The following is a 22274-nucleotide window of genomic DNA, read 5'->3' as shown; positions in this document are numbered from 1 at the left end:
AGCTAAAGCTGTGTGATCATCTTAAAATTGTTTTCATTTTATATTTTTATTTTCAAAACACATTATATTTCATTATTAAAAAAAATATAATTAGCTTGATCAATTTCTATCATAAGACATTACCATTAACTTCTTGCAACCATTAATATCAATCTATTTTTTAATTCTAATTTTTTTTTTCAAACTAACATAACCAAACATATTTTTATTTTGTTTTGTTTTGAAAAGCAATTCTAAAAACTGTATTATAAAATAGTTTTTAAAAATAAAGGATATGAATAGAAACCAAACAAGCCATGACCTAGCTAGAGATTCATTGCACGAGCCTTATTAAGTATTAATAATTTATTTTGAGCTTAATTTATTAAGCATTAATTTATTTTATATCTTACAATGTTTCCTTTTCATGTTGCAGGCCATGACCTAGCTTATATTATCCTATAATGTCTCATTTGCACCAAAGGAATGCACAATCTCAACCAAGCTTTTATCAAAAATTCCATGGAAATGTTACTTTTAGGCAACTAGTGCCAAGGCAAAATCTTTCTAAAGATGCAATTATGGTAATTTAATGATAGTTTCTACTGGCAAAAAAAAAAAAACAAAATTGAAGGATGATGATTCTGCAAGAAATGAGCACTCAATTATCTACTTGGAGAGAACACAATACAATACGATTTGAGCAACTTACATATCAAACCAATCAACTTGTTAAATATATGTCTTTGATGTATGGTATGAAGATCCAATATTTCCAAGAATTCCAGGGTTCACATGAAGGACAAGGAAAAGACTTAAATACCACTCTTCATGATGAAGAGAAATTGACCTCAATCTTTGAGCCTTCATTCAATTTGTCTTCACAAGTGAAGGAAGTGGAGCAAATACAAACACAAGTCCAAGAGAAATCTTTTTGAAAAAATGGCAATAAAATTTTTTTAAATTATATAAATGATAATCTGATTCCTTAAAATATCATAATTCTATTGAAGTCCTTAGAAACTTTTATACCAATAAATTTTAAGATGAAAAAAATTATTTTATCCTTATTGAAAATAACAAGTCCAAATAATAATTTTTGTTCTGTGAATCATAAGAATTGAATAAGAAATCACAATTTGTCAAGTCTAATTTCTATCTCACAATAAAAAAAGTCCCCAATCACAAGTTTTGCTTAAGGAAGAATAAAATTTATTCTGTGAATCACAAGAGTTAAACAAAAAATATAACTTATCAATTTTTATTTTTATTATTAAAAAATAAATTCTCAAAATAACAAGTTTAGATCACAACTTTTTTCTAAATAACAACAACTTTTATTAAAAGAATCGTAAGAATTAAATAAGAAATCACAATTTAAATCTTTTTAATTTAAAATTTACTGACACAAAAGTCCCTAAAAAATTTAATAAAATTATAACATTTTGAAGAATTAAATTATCATTTATATAATTTGAAAAAATTTTACTGTCATTTTCCCAACTTTCTTTTTGATTAGGTAATGATTCTTCTATCTTAATTGAGGTTAATTCTTTTGCAATGCTACTTTGTGTAATGAGATAAATGATTATTTATGTGATGGAGATATAGATGAAGGAATTATTATTGAATCACCTTGTATGTTGGAACATGAAAATATTAAGCCCATTACACTTAATAGTAATGTTGTGGAAAAACAAGATATATGCCTTAAATAAACCCTTTAATTTAAATTATTACTTAGCTCAAAATGTTTCAAATTCAAACATATAAACAAGTTGAAAAGATTGGCCTAGCACAGCAATGGAATTTATAATATGCAAAATTTACAAATAAGATCTCAATTATAGGACTTGGCTATAGTTTATTTTTACCCAAAAATCAAGTAAAGGACCGGTTGTTGACGAACGTTGACCAGTCAACTGATCAAAGAAAATGATTATTTTCATAAATTGTAACGTTCATATTTACGAGGCAAACATATGAAATTTATAAATCAAAGATCTAGATTGATAACTCCCAGAATGCCAGTCAAAATTCTAGTCAAAGATGGTAGGCCCAGGGGTGTTTGTGTCATTTTATAGTGACAATTAATCACAACAACCTTGCAAGACTTGGGAGTATTTTCACAGGACTTACTTGAAAGTAATTGCCTTAATAAAGGCCAACCGCCAACCGAGTTTGTTCTTTTTTTTTTTAATATACACATATATATATACATAATTTTTTAAAAATTTTAAATTGAATTACAAATTTCTATAGAGTAAATTTAGTTTTTTTTTCTTCTAAATTTTCATAAAATTATATAATTAAATTAACTTTGAAACTTACAAATATAAATATGTAATCTATTTTACATAATTATTTTATCAATATAAAATTAACAAATCAATGAAGAAAATAAGAAAGCAAACATGGAATCAAGCTCCTAACATGGAACAAAGGAAATAAGTGCAAGACAACGTTTTTTATGTTATAACAGAAACAACTTTTTTCATGAAAATTAAAATAAAAAACAATTTTTTTTTTTTAAAAAAGGACAAGCCAACTTGCTAGTTAGCCTGTTGCTGCAATTGCAAGTTAGGTGAGGCAGGCCATCTCATCCTACCTTTCAACGCTCGTTTGAATTTCAGTTTATATTTAGTAAAAATGTATTTAAAAAATTTAACTATTTATTAAATTTGATAAAAGCACGTTACAATAGGTTGGAGAATTTTCAAACCAATGTAACAATAGGCCTGGTAAGCCTAACCTATTTTCCTGACTCTAACATTAAGGCGTCACGTATAGAGACGAAGATCCAGAAGCATAAATACTAATTCATGCCATCTTTTTTGGACTAGATTATCCACGTTATACTTCCTTCGTTAACTTTTGTGAGATTAGAAATTTAGAAGGACTTCTATTTTTATGTATACCAAACATGAGACTTTTATTTATAAATAATATTTTGTATATAGGTAAAGCATATCAATATATCCAAGATTCTAAACCATAATATTCTGAGTCACCGTGCTTTTATGTATAGGGGTTTCAATGCCATAAAAATAACATGAACAATGATACACTTGCATCTTTACAATCCAGTTAAACAGGAATTAAGGACTAGAAGTTTTAGGGGATGTAGTACATAGGATTGGGAAGTTTGAAGGAGCGAACAGACAATGAATAACCCAACAGGTCACTCCATTGGTCCCCAGAGTTTCCCAGGATTCTGTATCCTTCTTTCTCCATCTCACTCCTCTTCTCTGACTTGTAAGTTATTGCCAGTTTCTCACGTTCATCTGGGCCGCTGGTCATCATATCAACAAAAGATTCAGAATCCAGATTCAAAGTGAAGATTCCAAGCAGGATGTTCCTCAAACTACATTTGATCACATGCACAATACAAAGCTTCTAAGAAGCTCTTGCCATGCAGAATGTGAATGAGATTAAATTAGCAAAGTAACCAACAACAATAACAAGCCTTATCCTACTAGGTAGAATTGACTATATGGATTGCATAACACCATTGTCCTCTATCATCAATTAAGCCTTTGAAAATATTATTAACTAAGAAATCCTGTTTACTAACTTCTATGAGTGTTCTCTTTAGTCTTCCTTTTTTTTTTTTTTTATAGTGCTCAAGAATATCGCCACATGTGAAAGTAGAGACGTCAAAATCAAATACAACAGGAAAAACCCTATGGCACGTGAAACGAGATAGCCCAAAGTCCCAAACTACCTTGCTCTCAATCACAACTTTGTCTCTTACAAATATTTCTCAATCCGGTCATTCATCCATGTTGGCTTGAATATCTTAGGTTACCTGGCACTCTTAACTCACCTTAGATTGCTCACTCCAATGGAGCCACATATTAGATTTTGTACAAATTTTTGGATGGAGATACGATGGAAGAACAACATACTACTTCAATGGTTGAGAGACTAAATTGAAAGAAACCATTTATGGAGAAGGAAACCAGAAACAAGCAATGAATGTCTCACAATAAACCTACGTTCCTAAGCAATTTGTAGAAGCTAGAGGCTGTCATTGTTGACTTTTAAATGCCAGGAACATGCAGAGCAATGATTAGGACGCCAGGAGAATCATATACAATAAGCTACTCAAAAGATGAACATGAGCTTCTAAACAGGGACTCAGGAAGTAGGCTCAAAAGTCAGTCTAATTGATAGTAAAATATATTTATATCATATTGAATCTTCTCCATTGATAACTTATCTTTATCGATTCATGGATTCTGATGCCAATTTTTTTCATTTTGCATTTGTCATATAGGACAAGATTAATGTCTGAATATCAATCCAATTTAACCATATCTTTTACTGTGAAATGACTTATGGAAAACAAAAATGAAAATCTTCATTGCAACAGAACAGAAAATGAATTGCTTAGAAAAATAAATCAACCATTAATTGTAGAGGACTACCAAAAAAATGAAGACCCGTTCAAAATAAATTTCTCAGAGATTGATCCCTTTAATTTCTTTCTTCCTCCTTCCCCAAGTAAATTTATTCACAACAGCCATGTAAACCTAATCTATTAAGCCTACATGAAAGCAAACCATGCAAAATTTGTACAAATCTAGACAATGTTCCTAGTTCCAGTATCTCCGGGGGGAAAAATGCAGGTACTGTTCTATTGCATTGCTCAAAAGCCAGAAGCATGAAAAGGCCAACAAAAGGAGGTACAGGACTATGACTAAGTCATGTTCTGTTTACAACAACTATAATCAATATAATTCAGGAGAGTTTCATAATTTATTTTCTATACTTCCGCTAATTTGTGAATACAAGCAGTCATTTGATTTTCCAGAACATCATCCAACCCCTATTGAGACACTAAAATGATGTTCCAACTTTCAATAATAATGCTGACATGGCATCCACATTTTATTTCACTCATCAACATTGATTAATAGTGCATGCTGTGAAGAAGAAGGGGAATGCGATTGAAGTAGCAGTTTCCATTCATGGTTAGCAATAAGCCTAGAGGTTTTCTGTTAAGGTGCAAAAGCTTCAAACCATATCGAAGACAACTCCATATATAGTCGCCACAGGCCACACTTGTATATAGTGAAATGGACAGTTTCTAAAGAATTATCTAGAAGCAATTCCTCCATGGTTCGGTCAAACATTGATGACGGCTAATGGTGACCCCTCACACCCCTCCCAGCAAAAAAGCGATGCTGAGGAAGCAAATAGAGTGAAGGTTTCAGTTAATGGAGACACATTCCACTCAGCATCATAAGTTAAAGAAGGTGTAATTTATTTTTAAATTTTTCACATTGCCTCTTGCCAATCCAACATGGTCATTGTGACTGACATCTGTCTACGCACGGCTGTTATGTAATAGTATGTTGTTCCTTAAAATACCATTGAAATTAACAAGCACCGCAGGACAGTATATAGAAGACCTTTGACATCTCAAATCTCAAAATACTATTATAAGCAGCGATACAGTAAAATTATCATCATTTCATGTAACTTTACACAAGGACTTGTTTGCATTTCCGTAAATCCTTACTATCAGGTTTCCCAATCAAAACAAGACAAATGTATTGAACCATATACTTGTCATATTTTGTTTGGATAGCCTTGTGATTAATATATGAGCAATTTTTTTTCAAGTGCCAAATTTTTCTCAGTTGAAGATATGTGGAACTGTAGAATTGCGGAAAAATCATGCGGCACCAATTGATAGGATTTGCACAATACATTTTAACTTTGTGATGATTTAAACTTAAGATCCATTTATAGATAAAATGTTGGAAATGAAAATAACAAACTTAAATGAGTTTACCTAAAACATTAAGTACTCAAGGTACAAATTTTGGTGATTTGTAATCAGAAGAGAGCCCAGAACATGCATATACGCAAGAGGCAATTCAAAAGCAAATACAAGTTGAAGAGACTTCAGACGAAAGTAAGATGTCTGACAGTATTTCACAGCATAAACCACAGACTAGTCAAAATTAATTTTAAAAAACATTAGAATTACCGTAATATGAGATCGTGCCAATTTCGAAACCCAGCATTGACTAAGTTATCAATAGTAACGCTTCTATGCGCTTCACTCCTTCCAGTCAGCAATATAACCTTAAAACCCATATTCAAAACGTCTTCATAAAGTTTTAAACTGGGTTCTATTGCAGGTGCCATAGCCATCTCCACCCACCTGTCAAACTCCATATGGTCAAAAAGCTCATACCTGCAAACACATTAAAATGGCTGAAATTCAATCCTACTATAGAATGTATCAGCTGCAAAATTTGAAGCTCCAATATCTGAGAAACCCTACGGATTAGGGGGGAAAATAAAGAGTCATAAATTACCCATATCCATGTGCAGCATAATACGGAAGATTTGAGAGCAGAGTCTCGTCAATGTCAAATATCCACACGTCCTTCCCATCACCATTCAATTTCACACTCTTCGCATAATCCCCTGCTTCCTTAGACACCGTTTCTAGATCAATAGCATAGCCCTTACCCATCATGTAGTCCTTTACATACTCCACACATTCTCGCGGAATCGACTTCCATGGGTTCAAATTATTGGCCTCCGCGGCAAATCTCCAACTCGTGCATCTCAATCCAACCTCATCGTTAATTTTCCTGAAGTGGCCTTCAACATTCTCCGAGTATTCAATAATCAATGGTCTCGGTAGGACGCGGGTATCGACATTTTCCAGAGAAAACGCGACGGAAAACAAAGACAAGATCAGGAAAAGCCGCAAGAAAGTCATGGCGCGAATTAATGATGAAATGAAATTCTGGGTATCCGCAGAACCAATAGAAATTAGAGAGAGAAACAACAAAATTCTTTGCTTCCTCTGTAGGTCTCACCGAAAAGGTAATTAATTAACACAAGGAATAAGAAACTGAGGATATACGTTTCTTTCAGATGCTCATGACGACGACGACAACGACGCAGAAAGAGGCCCTGTGAAACAGTAACCTTCTTTCTGCGAGAAGGACGACGACGGCAAGGAAATGTGGAGCTAAGCAAAGACAGAGCTTCTGCAGTGCGCGAACGAATCGGATTCCTTGTTGTGGATATTCGGTATGAGATTTGATAACAAGAACAAGTTGGTCGGTTCGCTGTTTTATACCGCGAAGAAGAAAGCCAACACGGGTCCTGCGTGCGAGAATGATGGAACGTATTGAATTGGCCCCCACATACATGACGTGGACCAATTAGCTATTATTGCCTTTTGTCCTTCATTTGTGAATCAATCAATCAATCCATTTTTTTTTTACGCACGTGATTAGTAACTGAAAGAGAAACGCTTTTATAGCATGATCCCTGTAATATTTATTTATCTATCCGATTTTTTTATTTATCTTTTTTTTATTTAATTTTTTTTTAAATTGGGATGTATTTTTAATTATCTAACTTTATATAAAATTTTAATTTAATTCTTTAATTTTATAAATTATTTGTTAGTTCTTTAATATTAACATCACTACTTTTAAATAATTATTTTTTATATCAATTATTATTATTTTTTAAAAAATTAAAATTAATATGTCAAAATTTAAAAATATTTTGATAATATTTAAAAGTTTAATGTAAAAATTTATTGGGATCAAATTAATAGTGTTAAAATTAAAATATTAAAAAAATAATTTATAAAGTTAAGGACCAATTAGCTATTATTGCCTTTGTCCTTCATTTGTGAATCAATCAATCAATCCACTTTTTTTTTTTTACGCACGTGATTAGTAACTGAAAAGAGAAACGCTTTTATTGCATGATACCTGTGATATTTATTTATCTATCCGATTTTTATATTCATCTTTTTTTTTTTGGAACAAATATTCATCTTTTTTTTATTTATTTTTTTTTAAGTTGGGATGTATTTTTAATTATCTAACTTTATATAAAATTTTATTTTAATTATTTTAATTTTATAAATTATTTGTTAGTTCTTTAATATTAACATCATTAATTTTACATAATTATTTTTTATATCAATTATTATTATTTTTTTAAAAAATTAAAATTAATATGTCAAAATTTAAAAATATTTTGATAATATTTAAAAGTTCAATGTAAAAATTTATTGGGATCAAACTAATAGTGTTAAAGTTAAAATATTAAAAAGATAATTTATAAAGTTAAGGGACTAACATGAAATGTTATGCAAAGTTAAACAACTAAATATATATTTTTACCTTTTTTATTTAGAATAAAAATATTTTATCAATCTAAATTTAAATATTTAAGTAAGTTAAATTTTGAGGGAAAATGATAAAAAATCCTTTTCAATTAACAATTTGATCTCTCAAAATGTCATAATTCTAATAAAATTGTTAGGGATCTTTGTGTCAATAAATTTTAAAGTTAAAATATCATTTTACCCTTACTAAAAATAACAAGCCCTAATCATAATTTTTGTTTAGTAAATCATAAAATTTGAACAAGAAATCATAAATAGTCAAGTATAATTTCTATTTTTGAAAAATAAAACCTAATTAAAATTTTTTCTTAAGGAATAACAACTTTTATTTTGTAAATTATAAGAGTTAAAACAAAAATCAAGATTTTTTAAGTGTAATTTCTATTATTAAAAAATAAGTTTTTAAAATAACAAACCCCATTTATAATTTTTATTTAAAGAATCACAATTTTTATTCAAAGACTCGTAAAAATCAAACAAAAAATCACAACTTATCAATAAAGATAACATAGTCTTTTTTAATTTAAAAATTATTGATAAAGAGGTTCTTGAGAATTTTAGTTGAATTATAGCATTTCAAGGGATCAGATTGTTGTTTATATAATTTAGAAAAATTTATTATTATTTTCCATTTAAATTAGGGAGAATTTGTGAAAAATACCAAGTTGAATGTAAGAACCAAACTAAATATTTTATACATTAAACAATCAAAACAAATTATTGTAATGTCCTTTTATTTAAACCAACGAAATTAAAAAAAAAAAAAGCTTGTTCAACACATACATCCTAAGCCAAACCTCTTGCACCTTAAACTAGATCCATGGTACCTAAGCCAGAAGCTTTACATCTTAAGCCAAAGCATGTGCATCCTAAGCTAAAAGTCTTGTATCCTAAGTTAGATCCCTTACATTCAAAGTCAAAAGTCTTGCTCCCTAAGCTAGATTCCTTGTATCTAAGACAAAAGCCTTATACCCTAAGTCAGATCCCTTGTACCCAAGCTAATGTAGGATAGGGAGGCACAGCGAAAGATTAAAATTTTATAGTCTCTATTCTGATATGGATCGAACGAACTCGTTTAAGTCAAGGTGGATAGAAGAGTTACCTTTTTAATTCTTTGAAGTTGACACGTGTTTGGATCTCAAAAGTTGATAACGTAAATCTGCTCCCTATATTAGTATCCACACAAACAGCTCTCTAACTTGAACAGCATACTAATGCTCTCAGTGTCCATTCTTCTTTGAATGTTAATTTTCCTTTCTATAAGGTGTTTCGTGGCTTTCAAAGTGTTTTTTACCGTTAGAACTTTTCTAACTCTCTCTATGCCTTCATAAAGACATCCCTATCTATATATAGTATATAGATAATGATTTTTATCTTTCACTTAAAAGCTCATAAAAATTTAATTAAATTTATTTCATAAATTTAATCCATAATATCATATCTAATTCAAATTTATCTTATAAATTTAAATTATAAAACTAACATGATATTCTCTTTTATCATGTTAGTTAATAAATTTAATCTATCATATAAAATTAAATTTAAAACTATCATAATATAATATATATATATAATATATCACATATACATATTATATATATATATATATGAATATATATACATATATATTTTGAAATATATATATATTATCTATATTTAATTTTATATATCATATACATATATCATATATATATATATATTTGAGATATATATATATATATATGCATATATATATATATATATTTCAAATATATATATAACTATATTTTGAATTTTATATTTCACATAAATATATATAAATATTTATCAAACAAATATTCACACACACACACACACACACACACACACACACACACACACACACACACACACACATATATAAATAATTCATTCACCCTATATTACATTCATTAAATCTAGACATATTTCAGATTCAACGAACTTGAACATTATAACTCGAGTTGGGCCGTTCTTTGTGTAAGACCCTGTAGGCTCATATGAAATTAGTAGTAGGCTAATTACACTATTAGCCCACAAGTTACAAGTGGCATCTAGCAACAATTACAACTACCTAATTCATATAGGGATTGATGATCCAATGTAACTTATCATGCAATCATATCACATCTCTTTTGTCATACGATATTTCGATCAAGTATAAGACATGGAATTATCATTCTCCTTTACCTAACCATTACTTTCTCGATCTCTGAGTAAACTGATAGCAGCAATGGAAAAACTATTTTATTATAGTATGGTCATATATTTTCTCAGTCTTACTCATCGAGGGGCCTAGTAATATCTCTCAATTAATGTGAGGGACAACTTCTATCTTGACTACTCATATTCCTCTGCATGAATATCATTAAACTCAATCATAGCCTTTATAATCACTCGATGAAAGGTGACTTTTGACTAGGTCAAAGTTCAGTGGTCATCATGTAGAAATCCATGATGATCTCAGACGAAAAAGTTTAGTAATATAGTTACATATAAGATAAACTTATAACTTATACCGTGTAGCTTTTTCATAGCGAATTGGTCCAGCACCTTGTACTCTTTTAAGTGCCTATGACTTTAATTTATATCTCTGTAATTAATTAAAGTCATACCAGTCTTGTTTCATATATGATCCTTCAAAGATAATTGACCAAGGACATTTAGGACAATCATTATAGTTTGTCTAGGGATACATATCATATTGAACATGCAATTGTTATGATAACAAAAGAGAAATTCATTAAATAATAATGTGCATAGTATAATGATTGGCCTTAGGACACAATTTTCAGCAGCTAGAAGCCTTGCATCCTAAGTAAGATCACGTGACCAAAATGCCCTTTTATGTTAACTAAAAAGAAATTAAGAAAAAAGCACAAAAATTGATCACTAAAGCTCCGACGACCTCTGACCACTCCTCCAACAATTGATGGCGCACTTGCTAGAGCTTTAGGTGGTAAGTGAAAGGTTGCCAAAAAGTGTTGTTGAAAAAATTCAACACTCCTTAATTACATGTAATCATCAAAGATTACATGTAAATTCAATAACCAAAGGTGCACAAATTTTGGCTTAGGGTGCAAAATTTATTACTTGGGTGCAAAGTTTCTAACTTAAGTGCAAGGGATCTGGTATAGGTGCAAAACTTCTAGCTTGAGGTGCACATGTTAAACAAGCAACCTTTTTTTTTTCTTAATTTCATTGCTTTGAACATAAGGGTATTTCAATAATTTATTCATATTGTTTAATAAATAAAATATTTAGTTTGGTCCTTGAATTCAACTTGTTTTTTTTACCAATTCTCTCTTTCAGTTATCTGCCAAACCATGACAGGATTAATAAAGAATACTTATTATTGATTCTTGCATTAAATTAGATGGTGAAAGAGTGTTTACTAAGTCTACTAATTAGTAGTAATTACCTTCTCTCTTTCAAATTATAAGATATTTTTAATTAACTTTTACTTTTATTTACCTTTTAAAATAGCAGTTAACTTCCTTAAATACTATCTACTCTTTACATATTTACTCTCATTTAACAAGATAACTTAATCACAAATAATACTCTTGTCATCCTAGATTATAAGATACTTTTAAACAAAACTATATATACTAATAAAAATTATTAAATACAATTTATACCCTAACTTTTTTAAGATACTCTTCATTTAATATTACATTTGTGAAAGAATATTAAAGAGAGAGAATATATGGAAAGTGCAATATTAAAAATGCATCATTAATTGAATCTTATTCTTGTTAAAGTATTTTATTTTTTAGGATTCTAAATTTTTCCCAAAAGTATCTTATAATTTGAAATGTGGGTAGTATAAAATTTTCATCAAGTTCAAATATTCATTAAAGACATTTTTTTTAAAAAAAATTATTAATTATTCCTAAAAAAACCACTAAAAATGTCTTATATTAACTTAGTATCTTTCAAACAGTCTAAAATGTTTTAAATGTAATGTTTTTTTTTTTAAATTTCGAAGACAAAATTACCCTTTTAATTGAATTTTATTTTGAACAAGTTTTGAAATATATAATAAATATTAAAAAGGTACAACTTATTTATTTAGGAGTTACTCCATAAAGTGTTGTGAAGAAAGTTAAAACTGAACCTAGAGTGGTTTAGAACATTAGCCAGAGAAAGCCATCTTCAAATTGGGTGACCCTTAGCTGTGATGGTGCCGTTAAAAGCATAAATGATTCAATGGAAGCAGGTTGTCCCTTGTGTAAAATGGATGGACCTTGGCTTCATGGGTGCTATTGAAAAATTGAAGCCTGTACTTCCTTACAAGCAAAAGTTTGGGTTATGATTGATGGTTTAAATATGGTTTGAGAACTTGTCTTCAAGAAAATCAAAGCTGATATAGACTATGTTTTTGCCATACAACTGCTGTCATTGGACTATATATTTGTGGGTGCTAATAGCTGATTGCTGAGGCAGACTCTAGATCTTTTGTGAAGGGTGTGGCAAGTTGAGATTTATCGTATTCATTCAGAGGAAAATTAGTGAGATTATCTCTTAGCTTTCTTCACCCTTTCGCTAGACACAGAGATGAGAATTTAAATAGGTCAGCCCTATTCAAGTTCGGCTCAAATAAGCCCCACTCGAATAGGTTAGGCTTTTTAAAAAGTTTGAATAGCCAAGCCCAACCTAAATACCTGAATTTTATTTTTGAAATTATTTTTAATTAATTTTTTACTTCAAAATTAATTATTTTATTTTATAAAAATATATAATAATTTTTTATACTTAAACAATGTATGAGATTCAAATATATAATATTTTAGTATAATATGACATAAAATTTAAAGAATTAATTAATATTTATTATATTTTAAATATTTATTATCACTAACCAACCTCTCGAATTTTTTTTTTCAATATAAACTATCTGATTGGGTTAGATTCGAGTATTGTTGGGCTTAATTTAATGTGATTCCTCTAAAGGCTTTTTTAACCTTCAATGTAAATTCGAATTTGAAACCATGTGTTCAATCAATAATAACTCATTTCACTTTAATCAACATCTATTAGTCAAAATCTTGAAGTTGATTCAACTACTAATGTGAATTGAATTGGTTTTTTTTTTTTGGAGAATATTAATGAATGGCTCTTGAAAAAATTTAATATATGTTGAGGACCATAATCTCCTTTGCCCTGAATGCATAGTTTTGGATTCCAGATGTTAAAAACCCTTGAAACATTTAAAATCCACATAATAATGAATCGAATGCATTCCATCATGGCAAGTCTCCTTTGGGACGTTCTTCTGCTTTGCCAGGTAAAAATAGAATCCATTGATCTTCCTGGAAAGAGATTAAGATTTCAAGCTGACATGGATTTACCTTTCTTCTTCTTGCATGCGATTATCCACCCATTGTCAAAGGAGGGGGAAAAAAACCCGAATGAATTGGATTTTCCATTAAAAAAAAAAACACTTTTTTAGTTTACTTACCCCCAAAGTCGGCCGAGCAACTGCTATGATCTTTCCCTCCTTACGACAGGGTATTAACTATTAGCTATGTTTGTTTGTTTTGTAAACGTGTGCGATGCCGCGACTTGTTTAGTCTAAAAATGTTTATGGGATATTGAAGGAGTATTAAAATTGAACCTGTTGAAGTTTTTCATTACTAACCAACTTCTCAAAATTTTTTAATATGATTATTTAATTGGGTCAAATTTGATTATTTTTGGATCCAATTCAAGGTAGCTCTCCTAAAAATATTTTTCTAATTTAATGTGAACTTGAGTTTGAGATCTCATATTTAGATGGTTACAACTATTTTCACTAGAAGTAATGTCTATTAATTAAGCTCTTGAAGTTGATTTTACTAGTAATCCGTGAATTGAATAGGCTTTTTTGGATAATATTATTATATTAATGAAGGGCCCTTGAAAAAAATTTAATATATTATAAGGACCATAAAATGAGTTAAAACATGTAATAACAATAACTTCACTTGTTAATTTTTTTGGTACATTTTCACTTATTAATTTGTTAATGTTTACTTATTAGAAATTATTGTTAAACATTAATTCATTTGGGGTTTTTAATTGATAATCTCCCCTGTTTTTTTTTTTAAATTCAGTTTATTTACCCCAAGGCTCCAGCCAAGCAATTGCTATAATTTTTTCAAAGGTGAGAAAATAGACGAGCTTGACCTTTATGTGCATAGGCCCTTGAAATCATTTTTTTAAAAATAATTTATTTTTAAAGCTTGGCCCTTATTTGAAGAGCTCAGGCCAGGCCTGTAAGTCTGTTTTATTTTTTAAAGAAAATAAAAAAATTTAATAAAATAAATAAATATAAATATAGATATAGAATTTTAATTAAATTTTAAAATGAAGATAAAATTCTTTAATATAAATACAAAAACTTGTGCATCATATAATACAACATTAATCAAAGCCAAAAAATTAACCTTACAAAGTAATAGTATTTAGTATATTAATAAAAAAACTTGTCAATATAATGTTAAAATAAATGACAATGGAAACAACATTAATTATTTTGACAACACAATATTTAAAAAATTATCAATCTTTTGTGAAATAGAGTTTGAAGGGTAATTCAAATCCTTTTTTAAGGCCTATTAAGGTCAGGCCTAGAAACCTAATTTTTTTAAAAAATAATATTTTAAAATTTAAACCTTTATTTAAACAAAATTTTTAAGTTTGGCCCTCCACGATTTCCCCCTTTTTTTTTTTGCCCTTTTCTTTTTAAATGTGCATGAATCCGTGTCTTGTTTTGTCTAGAAATGTTTATCGGCTTAGATAGGAATATGACACCTGGTCCAATAAACGAGTTAGATTAGAAAAAAATAAAGAAATCAAATAAAAAAAAGCAGGTTATTAGATGGGTTGGAGACATGGAGTTTTGGGTTGATTTTGTCAAGTTAATCCAACCCAATATTCTATTTCAAAGTGCTTGTTTGGATAGACCTAATTGGTCAATTCTGACCACCTAAATTATGGCTTTTGGGGAAAAAGATGCAAACACATCCAAACGTTTTGACTTTTCAAAAAACTTTTTAATTTTTAAATAATAAAATATAATTTATAGAAATTTTTAATATTTTTATTCAATTATCTAATATCCACTACTATCACGTTATACTTATTTAAATAATATAAGGTTTGATTGAGGATATATCCCCTAGCATAATTTTTTATTCATAAAGTTCAAATTTCCAAACTTGTACGCAAGGAAAATTGAGTTCTATTTAAACTACTGTTGATTTTACAAAACTATTTTTGTTGAGATCATTGGATAATTTTTATAAAAAAAAAACAAATCGATTAACAAGGTTTGTCTCAAGTCAGTGGAGTTCTTGAATTGAAATGGAATAAAATCTAATTTAGTTTTTATATAGTTTAATAAGATTTTTTAATTAATTTAGTTCCTTTCAAATATTTTATTTTTGAAACTTATAGTTTTAACCCAATTATAACTTAATCCCTCAACTTTAATTCATTATAACCTAATCCTTAAAATTTTGACTCGGTTATAAATTAGTCTTTAAATTTTGTCTCTTACAATTTAGTCGTTGAAGTTTCAACATTTTAAATATTGGTTCCTATGTTTTAAAAAAATAAAATTATAAAGATTAAAAATATTTTAAAATTTATTTCTAATATTTAAAGTATTAAATCCTTTTAAAATATAAATATTAAATGTTTAAAATATTTTGAATTTTTATAATTTTATTTTTTAAAATATAAGGATTAATATTTAAGATGTTGAAACTTTAAGGATTAAATTGTAAAAGGTAAAATTCAAAGATTAATTTGCAACCGAGTCAAAACTTCAAGAATTAAATTATAACGAATCAAAGTTCAGGTACTAAATTACAATTAAGTCAAAACTATAAGGATTAAATGATTAATTTTTTCCTTTATTTTTCAATTTCACATTTCATGTAATTGCATTCTCAATTTGCAAATATCTTCCCTAGATGAAACATATCTTCTGCGAGATGTATGTCATAATTTTCAAAGAAGGAAAATTTGGCCGCAGGTGCAACTTATCTTCCATAATATGTAACTTGGCTGGGGCTACATGCAAAAGTCTTTAATGTGTACAAATGAACAATTTTCATGAATGGTTTTTTTCCTGTTAGTTAAAAAAAAAATGAATGGTTTTTTTTTCTTCATTTTAAGCTAGTAAGGGTAATTTGGCCATTTTACAGTTTCATAAAAAATTCAATTTTTATTTTAATTCAATAAGGTCATTTTAGTCATTTTATAGTTTCATGAAAAAAATTCATTGATTTTTTATTTTAATAATCAATAAGATTAATTTGGTCATTTTACAATTAAACTTTATTTCTATAAAGAACCTGGGTTCCTAAAAAGATTTGAAATCCTTTCAAACAATAGAGCATGGTATTTAAATCCGGATCAGACTGGCCAGTCAGATTGGTAAATCGGTGAACTGGTCTCTTGGTCGGTCCGGTTGAAAACGTAAATCAGAAATATAGTAATTTGATGTAACTCGTTTAACTCAGGATTAATTCCCAAAAAACTGGCCAACCCGCTAGGTTAATTGGGTCACAGGGTTACAGGGAACAAAATTAAAATGAAAAAAACTAACCATCAAAAGAAAGAGACGAAGAATATGGATGAATAAAAAATGAAGGATGATGAAGAAGGAAGGGAAAAAAAGGAAAGAAAAGATGAGAAGATTCAGGGAAAAAATGATGAAGAAAGAAATAGTAAGGAAATCGTATACCAAAGCCGTTCAACCTCTCCCATCTGCAATTTCATCTGCAATCTATTTTTAAAGAGGATGAAAGTTTCAAAGCGCACACAGACAATGGAGGAAAAAGACGGGGAGAAGGGAAGTTTCAAGTTTCATTTAATTTTTTTTTAAAATGTGCCTGCACCATTTACACTGATGTGATGACTGAACGGAACCAAGCCTATGCCATTGACTGACCCCTAATCCCATTACATCACGCTTCCTCCACTTTTCTTGGGACCTGTTGCTTTTAAAATTTTAATATCAGTGATTACTAATTTAATTACTTAAAACTAAAAAACATTTAAAATATTATTATTATTACCCCTATTTTTGAGTATAACCTGGTGACCGAAACTTTTTTTGCCATTTGATATATATATATATATATATATTCAAATACTTAATCTTTATATTTTTTATTTTATTATAATTTTTTAAATGATTTAAGTAAAAAATAAAAATTACTTTTTAATTCTGGTTATACATTTAATACATTTTATCTTATAAAATGTTTTATTTTTTAAAAAATAGTATTTTTAATTTATATAATATTTTGAGGATTGATATCTTTTTTATTTAAATATTTTTTATAGTCAAATAAAAATATTTTTGTATAATTTAATTAAATTTTATTATTTTAATTATGATCGATTTGACTTCGGTTTGACCTCTGGTTGAACCACTAACCCATTAACTATTACTTCAACTGATTCAATGATCGATCTGGTTTTTAGTACCTTACAATAGAGTGTTTTTTTTTTTTTTTTTTTGCGGCCAAATTTTGAGCAATAGATTTCATGATTCTTGAATAGGGCCTTTTGGGAACTTTTGAGTTTGAGTTCACTTTAAGTTGATTATTTGTTAATTATTCCCGTTAAATGTGTTAAGACTTAACAGATGAGAAACTTTTTTATTACGTTTTAAAATTTAATAAATAAAATAAAAAAATTTCAAAGTCACTGCAAAATTAGGTTGTATTGTTATCTAAATACACAAAAATAATAATTAAGAAGAATATAAAAAATATTTTTAAAACATGTAAATAATATTTAAGTACTGTGAAATATGATATTCTTTCTTGATCAATCTATTTTTACTGCTTTAGTTATAGTAATTTTTTTTCCTCCTTCCTTTGCCTTTTGATTTTTTGACAAGTGACTTTGAAGGTGTAGACATAGATTATACTCATGTCTACATATATTGGTGGAACTATGTTGATCTGAGTACCCCCTCACGTAGAAAGAATTATATACTCCTTCCATTTAAAAATATAAAGTATTTTTTAAAGAGTTAGATATTAAAAAATATAAGGTATTTTTAATCTTTTGAGATATAATCATTGCTTTTTTTTTCAAGTGTCCATATTAATAATGACTTTATATTTATTATAGGGTGTTTAATAGGGATAAATATGAAAAGATAAAGTTAGTTTAAAAGTAAGTAACTATTTTATTGGAGAGTGAGATTTGATTAAAAATGCCTTATATTTTTGAATGAAGGGAGTATATAATATGGAAACTTTATAACCTTACACCCCATATTTTTAGTATTTTGAACTTTCTAGACTCAATAAAAAATATTTGGGGGCCCAAAATTAAACTCTATATTAACCTTCTCAACATGTTTTTGGCAAAAAAAAAATCTCAATAAATTTTTCCCAAATAAAAATATGTATAATTTTACTTATATTATTATATTTTTTGTGTAATGTAATTAATTTTAAAAAATTAGAATATTATTTTTTATTATTAATTTTTAAATTACATTGTCCTGCACCCTTGACTCAAGACCTTGGCTCCGTCACTTCTTAAATATTTTTTTTAATAAGGAAGCATTATATATTTAAACTTGTGACAGAAGAAGGAAAAAGATGAGCTAGCACATCCATACAAAATCAAGAAACAAAATATGAACTTTAGGTGTCAAGCTTGTGACAATTATGGCCACGATTGAAGAACTTACCAACAACCATCATCACAACCTTCTTCAAGTTGTCAAACTCCACGACAAAGGCGGAAAAAGCAAGCCCCTACTACAAGCAATGAACCTTCAAACCGAAAAAAGAAAGAAAGAAAGAAAGAAAGAAAAGTAAACGAACCTCCACAAAGCAGCCAAAGTTAGACTTTTTTAAATAGATAGCCTACTTTTTTAAAACTTTAAACTCTTTTGAATTTGTAGCGGACTCTTTTAAAAATTTAAATATTTTTTAAATATGATTATGCATCCAAGTAGTAGCTTTTTAGTACAATTAATGTGAAGTTAAATATTTTATAATTTCTTTTTTATTGAATTAATGGTGTTATTCTAAGTTTCAAGAGCTTCATGTAGACTTCTATAAATTTCTACAGTTAAATCTAAATGTTGAAATATCCCTTGTTGATATATATTAGTTATAATTTCTCACCTATACATTTTATTTGATCGAATAATTTAGCTTTCAATGAAATTCTTCACAACCATATGTAATTAATTTTTTTATACATGAATGGTGTTGCAGCACTGAAAGCAGACTAGCATTAAGTGAAATGGTTATTAGATTTCAATGACAAAGATAAGAGATGATGGTGAAGTCCACAAGTTAATAATTCATGACATGATACATACATACATAGATACATACACATTATTGGTAGATAACATTAGTCCATTCTTCATAACATTGAGATGAGTCTTTTAACCTTTGTGTCAGGGGCTCCATTTCTGTCCATGATCATTTCTTTCAACGTCTTGTAGTATTACCATATGTTTTTTTTTGGCCAAAAATTGCAGTAAGTGTGCTTTACTAGAATAGGGAGAAATGGAAAAGAAAAAAAAAAGCACTCAAAATTCTTACACCTGCTTAAAATACAATTATTGCATTATTTTTAGAAGTCATTCAACTCTAAGATTCCATGAATTAGACACAATAATTTAATGAGTATATATATTAATACACCCGATTCATCATCCAATGCATTCATGGGCACTGGCTGTAATCTAGGCAGACCTTCTCATTATCCTAGTATTTGCAAATCAAATGCATAATTCTTAAGCTGACACGATTGAGTTTGCTGCAACAAATTCAGCAAACTAATATAAATTATTTCGAGTAAACCGATCCAAAGACCACTGCAAATTTGCAATGCAACAGAAAAAAATTGTAAAAATACTTTTTACTATTGTTGAAATATTTCCCTTATCTAAACACAATTAACTCCAAAGTTTAAGGTAATTAAGGGATTAACTCATAAGAGATTGTCAAGTTTGAAATTTGTAGAAAAGTTTTCAAAGTCTAGAATAGATTAAAATCACTTATTAAACTTTTAATCAGAGTAAAATGATGTTTCGGAAGTATGAGATATCTTAGAGATGTGAAAAGATTCGAAAACAGTTGAAAAATATCACAAGCTAAAAGATAGAGCAATGCGCCATAGCTCCTCACCCTCTATGCCATGCGCAGCGTGTTGCACGCTTTTGACAGCAAATTTGCTGTCATTTGACAGCAAACATGGGCAACTTCTAGCGTGCCCTGTTTCTCCATTCGACATTTAAATGAGATGACCTAAGTGTCTACAGAAAACTCTTTTTACAAACTAGTTAATGGCATGAGTTTTACTTTCAAATTAAGTCATACAAGAAAGTTAGACATCCAAACACATTTTCACAACTTTCACAACTAAAGGGCTATCCAAAACCCCATACTTGTACCAAAAGCTATTCATAATTCCCAGAACACACTCATAAGATTTAAGACTCCCTATATAACACACCACACACACATAATTCCAATCACATCAAAATTTCACTCCTCAACCCCTTAATATCAGAAACAGAAGGGAGAGGTTTTAGCATTGCATTTTACAATAAATCATCAATATCATGATTAAATTAATATTACAATACTTGCACTAGTATTTTAGCCCTATCAACATTTACAATTTATCATAAACAACAATATAGTGCAAGTGTAAACAAAATATATCCTAATTGGTAATATACTTATTCATTACACAAATTAAAGAAGAGGCTTTACAATAGGAATCCTAGATTCCTAAGCCTCTAAAAGCTTTTTCCTTTCCATACCGAAGTTAGAGCCTATAAAATGTTGAAAGAGAGGGGTGAATCTAGCCACTCATTAACTAAAGTACACCTACCCTTTGCAGCTATATATCAATTGAATAAACATACACAAAAGGAGTTGATTTTCTCAAAATATACGTACTATCACAAGCAACACAAATTGTCATTTCCTAATTTAACTCATTTTCATAATTCTCATATTAATCATATGGTACAATGCCACAAGACAAATAGACATGTGAGAATGACCCAAATTATTATCATGACTTGCCATAAACTTGAACAACCATGTGACATGTTGGATAAATTCATATGCATGATCAAGCCATCCTTATATCCCCCTTATTTCCTTTGAGTGAAATCGTATGCTATAATATCAAATAGGGCTCTGTTCATGTGACGAGACTACCCAAGTTTACCAATTGTGAGGTGTGACTTAGCCAAAGATCACAAAACTTACTTTCGGATCACGGTTTCCCTCACTCTCGAATCTTTAGGGTGTAGTATACCGTAAGTTAATCTCCTCAATAATCAAGTGGAGATGCTTAGGTTCAAGCCCTTTGACAAATTATGGGACAGTCTTTCGATAAATTGTGGGACAAGGTTATACCCTCATACACTAGAAGATAGCTAAAAATATTATATGAATTTTAACTACTCATCCTCCTAGATGAATTCTCACTAACTGATCATGTTATGTACGATGCTCACTCGTTTCACAATTCTATTTATTCATTATTAGCACATTGAACTCACAATAATATGTTACCCAAATAAGAATCTATAATGTTTTCTCAACCATTCTTCACTTTACTGAGTCATCAATTTTCTTCATCAATAAAACAATCATCACATCACATCATATCACACTTCTTCTCCTAAAATACATGCATGTTCATAGTTTTGAAAATCATTTTGACTTCAATTCCACATTTCAAGTCAAAATTAGACATTATGTACATTCACAATTCAAACAATTATCAAGGCTCATTACATGCTTTCACATTCAAAGTCAAATCATACATGCCAACATGCACATTTCGTAATTAATGATCAATTAACAAACAACTACTTAAAGTAGGGCTTCCCTAGTTACTTCAAACTTTTGAGATGTTAAAATTTTATTCTTTAATACTTAGCTCTCAAGCTTGATTCCCAAGCTAAATATGGTGCCCAAATGCTTAAATTTACAATTAATAAATTCTAACTCATTAACATTGTCAAGAACACAATTCTACTTTCACATTTTCACTTCAAAAATACCCAACATCCTTATTTCTCGCCTATGGACTTATCTATTGG

General features: G+C 28.9%; 1 protein-coding gene across 1 annotated transcript; it reads right to left on the bottom strand.

Annotated features, from left to right (window-relative positions):
• Positions 1 to 2955: 2955 nt before the first annotated feature.
• Positions 2956 to 7062, bottom strand: LOC129312699 (acid phosphatase 1-like). Its single transcript, XM_054955379.1, has 3 exons — positions 6315 to 7062; positions 5981 to 6190; positions 2956 to 3271 (listed from the first exon to the last, which is right to left on the bottom strand). Exons 1-3 carry the CDS (start codon positions 6725 to 6727, stop codon positions 3094 to 3096), a joined length of 801 nt encoding a protein of 266 aa, XP_054811354.1. The 5' UTR covers positions 6728 to 7062; the 3' UTR covers positions 2956 to 3093.
• Between the last annotated feature and the right edge of the window lie 15212 nt (positions 7063 to 22274).

This window comes from Prosopis cineraria, unplaced genomic scaffold (genome assembly GCF_029017545.1).
Source record: "Prosopis cineraria cultivar Desert tree isolate PC_DT_omini unplaced genomic scaffold, ASM2901754v1 PC6, whole genome shotgun sequence".
In the NCBI taxonomy this organism is placed as follows: Eukaryota; Viridiplantae; Streptophyta; class Magnoliopsida; order Fabales; family Fabaceae; genus Prosopis; species Prosopis cineraria.
The sequence above is the reverse complement of the archived record's forward strand: the minus strand, read 5'-3'. Positions and strand labels throughout refer to the sequence as shown.

Bases quoted from the DNA above. Each gene is read 5' to 3' on its own strand.
- LOC129312699 (XM_054955379.1), bottom strand. From the start codon at position 6,727: ATGACTTTCTTGCGGCTTTTCCTGATCTTGTCTTTGTTTTCCGTCGCG. The intron at 6,191-6,314 runs GTAATTTATGAC...ATGTGTTTGCAG, and splicing joins TATGCTGCACATGGATATGG to GTATGAGCTTTTTGACCATA. The intron at 3,272-5,980 runs GTAATTCTAATG...TATGATGACCAG, and splicing joins TGGCACGATCTCATATTACG to CGGCCCAGATGAACGTGAGA.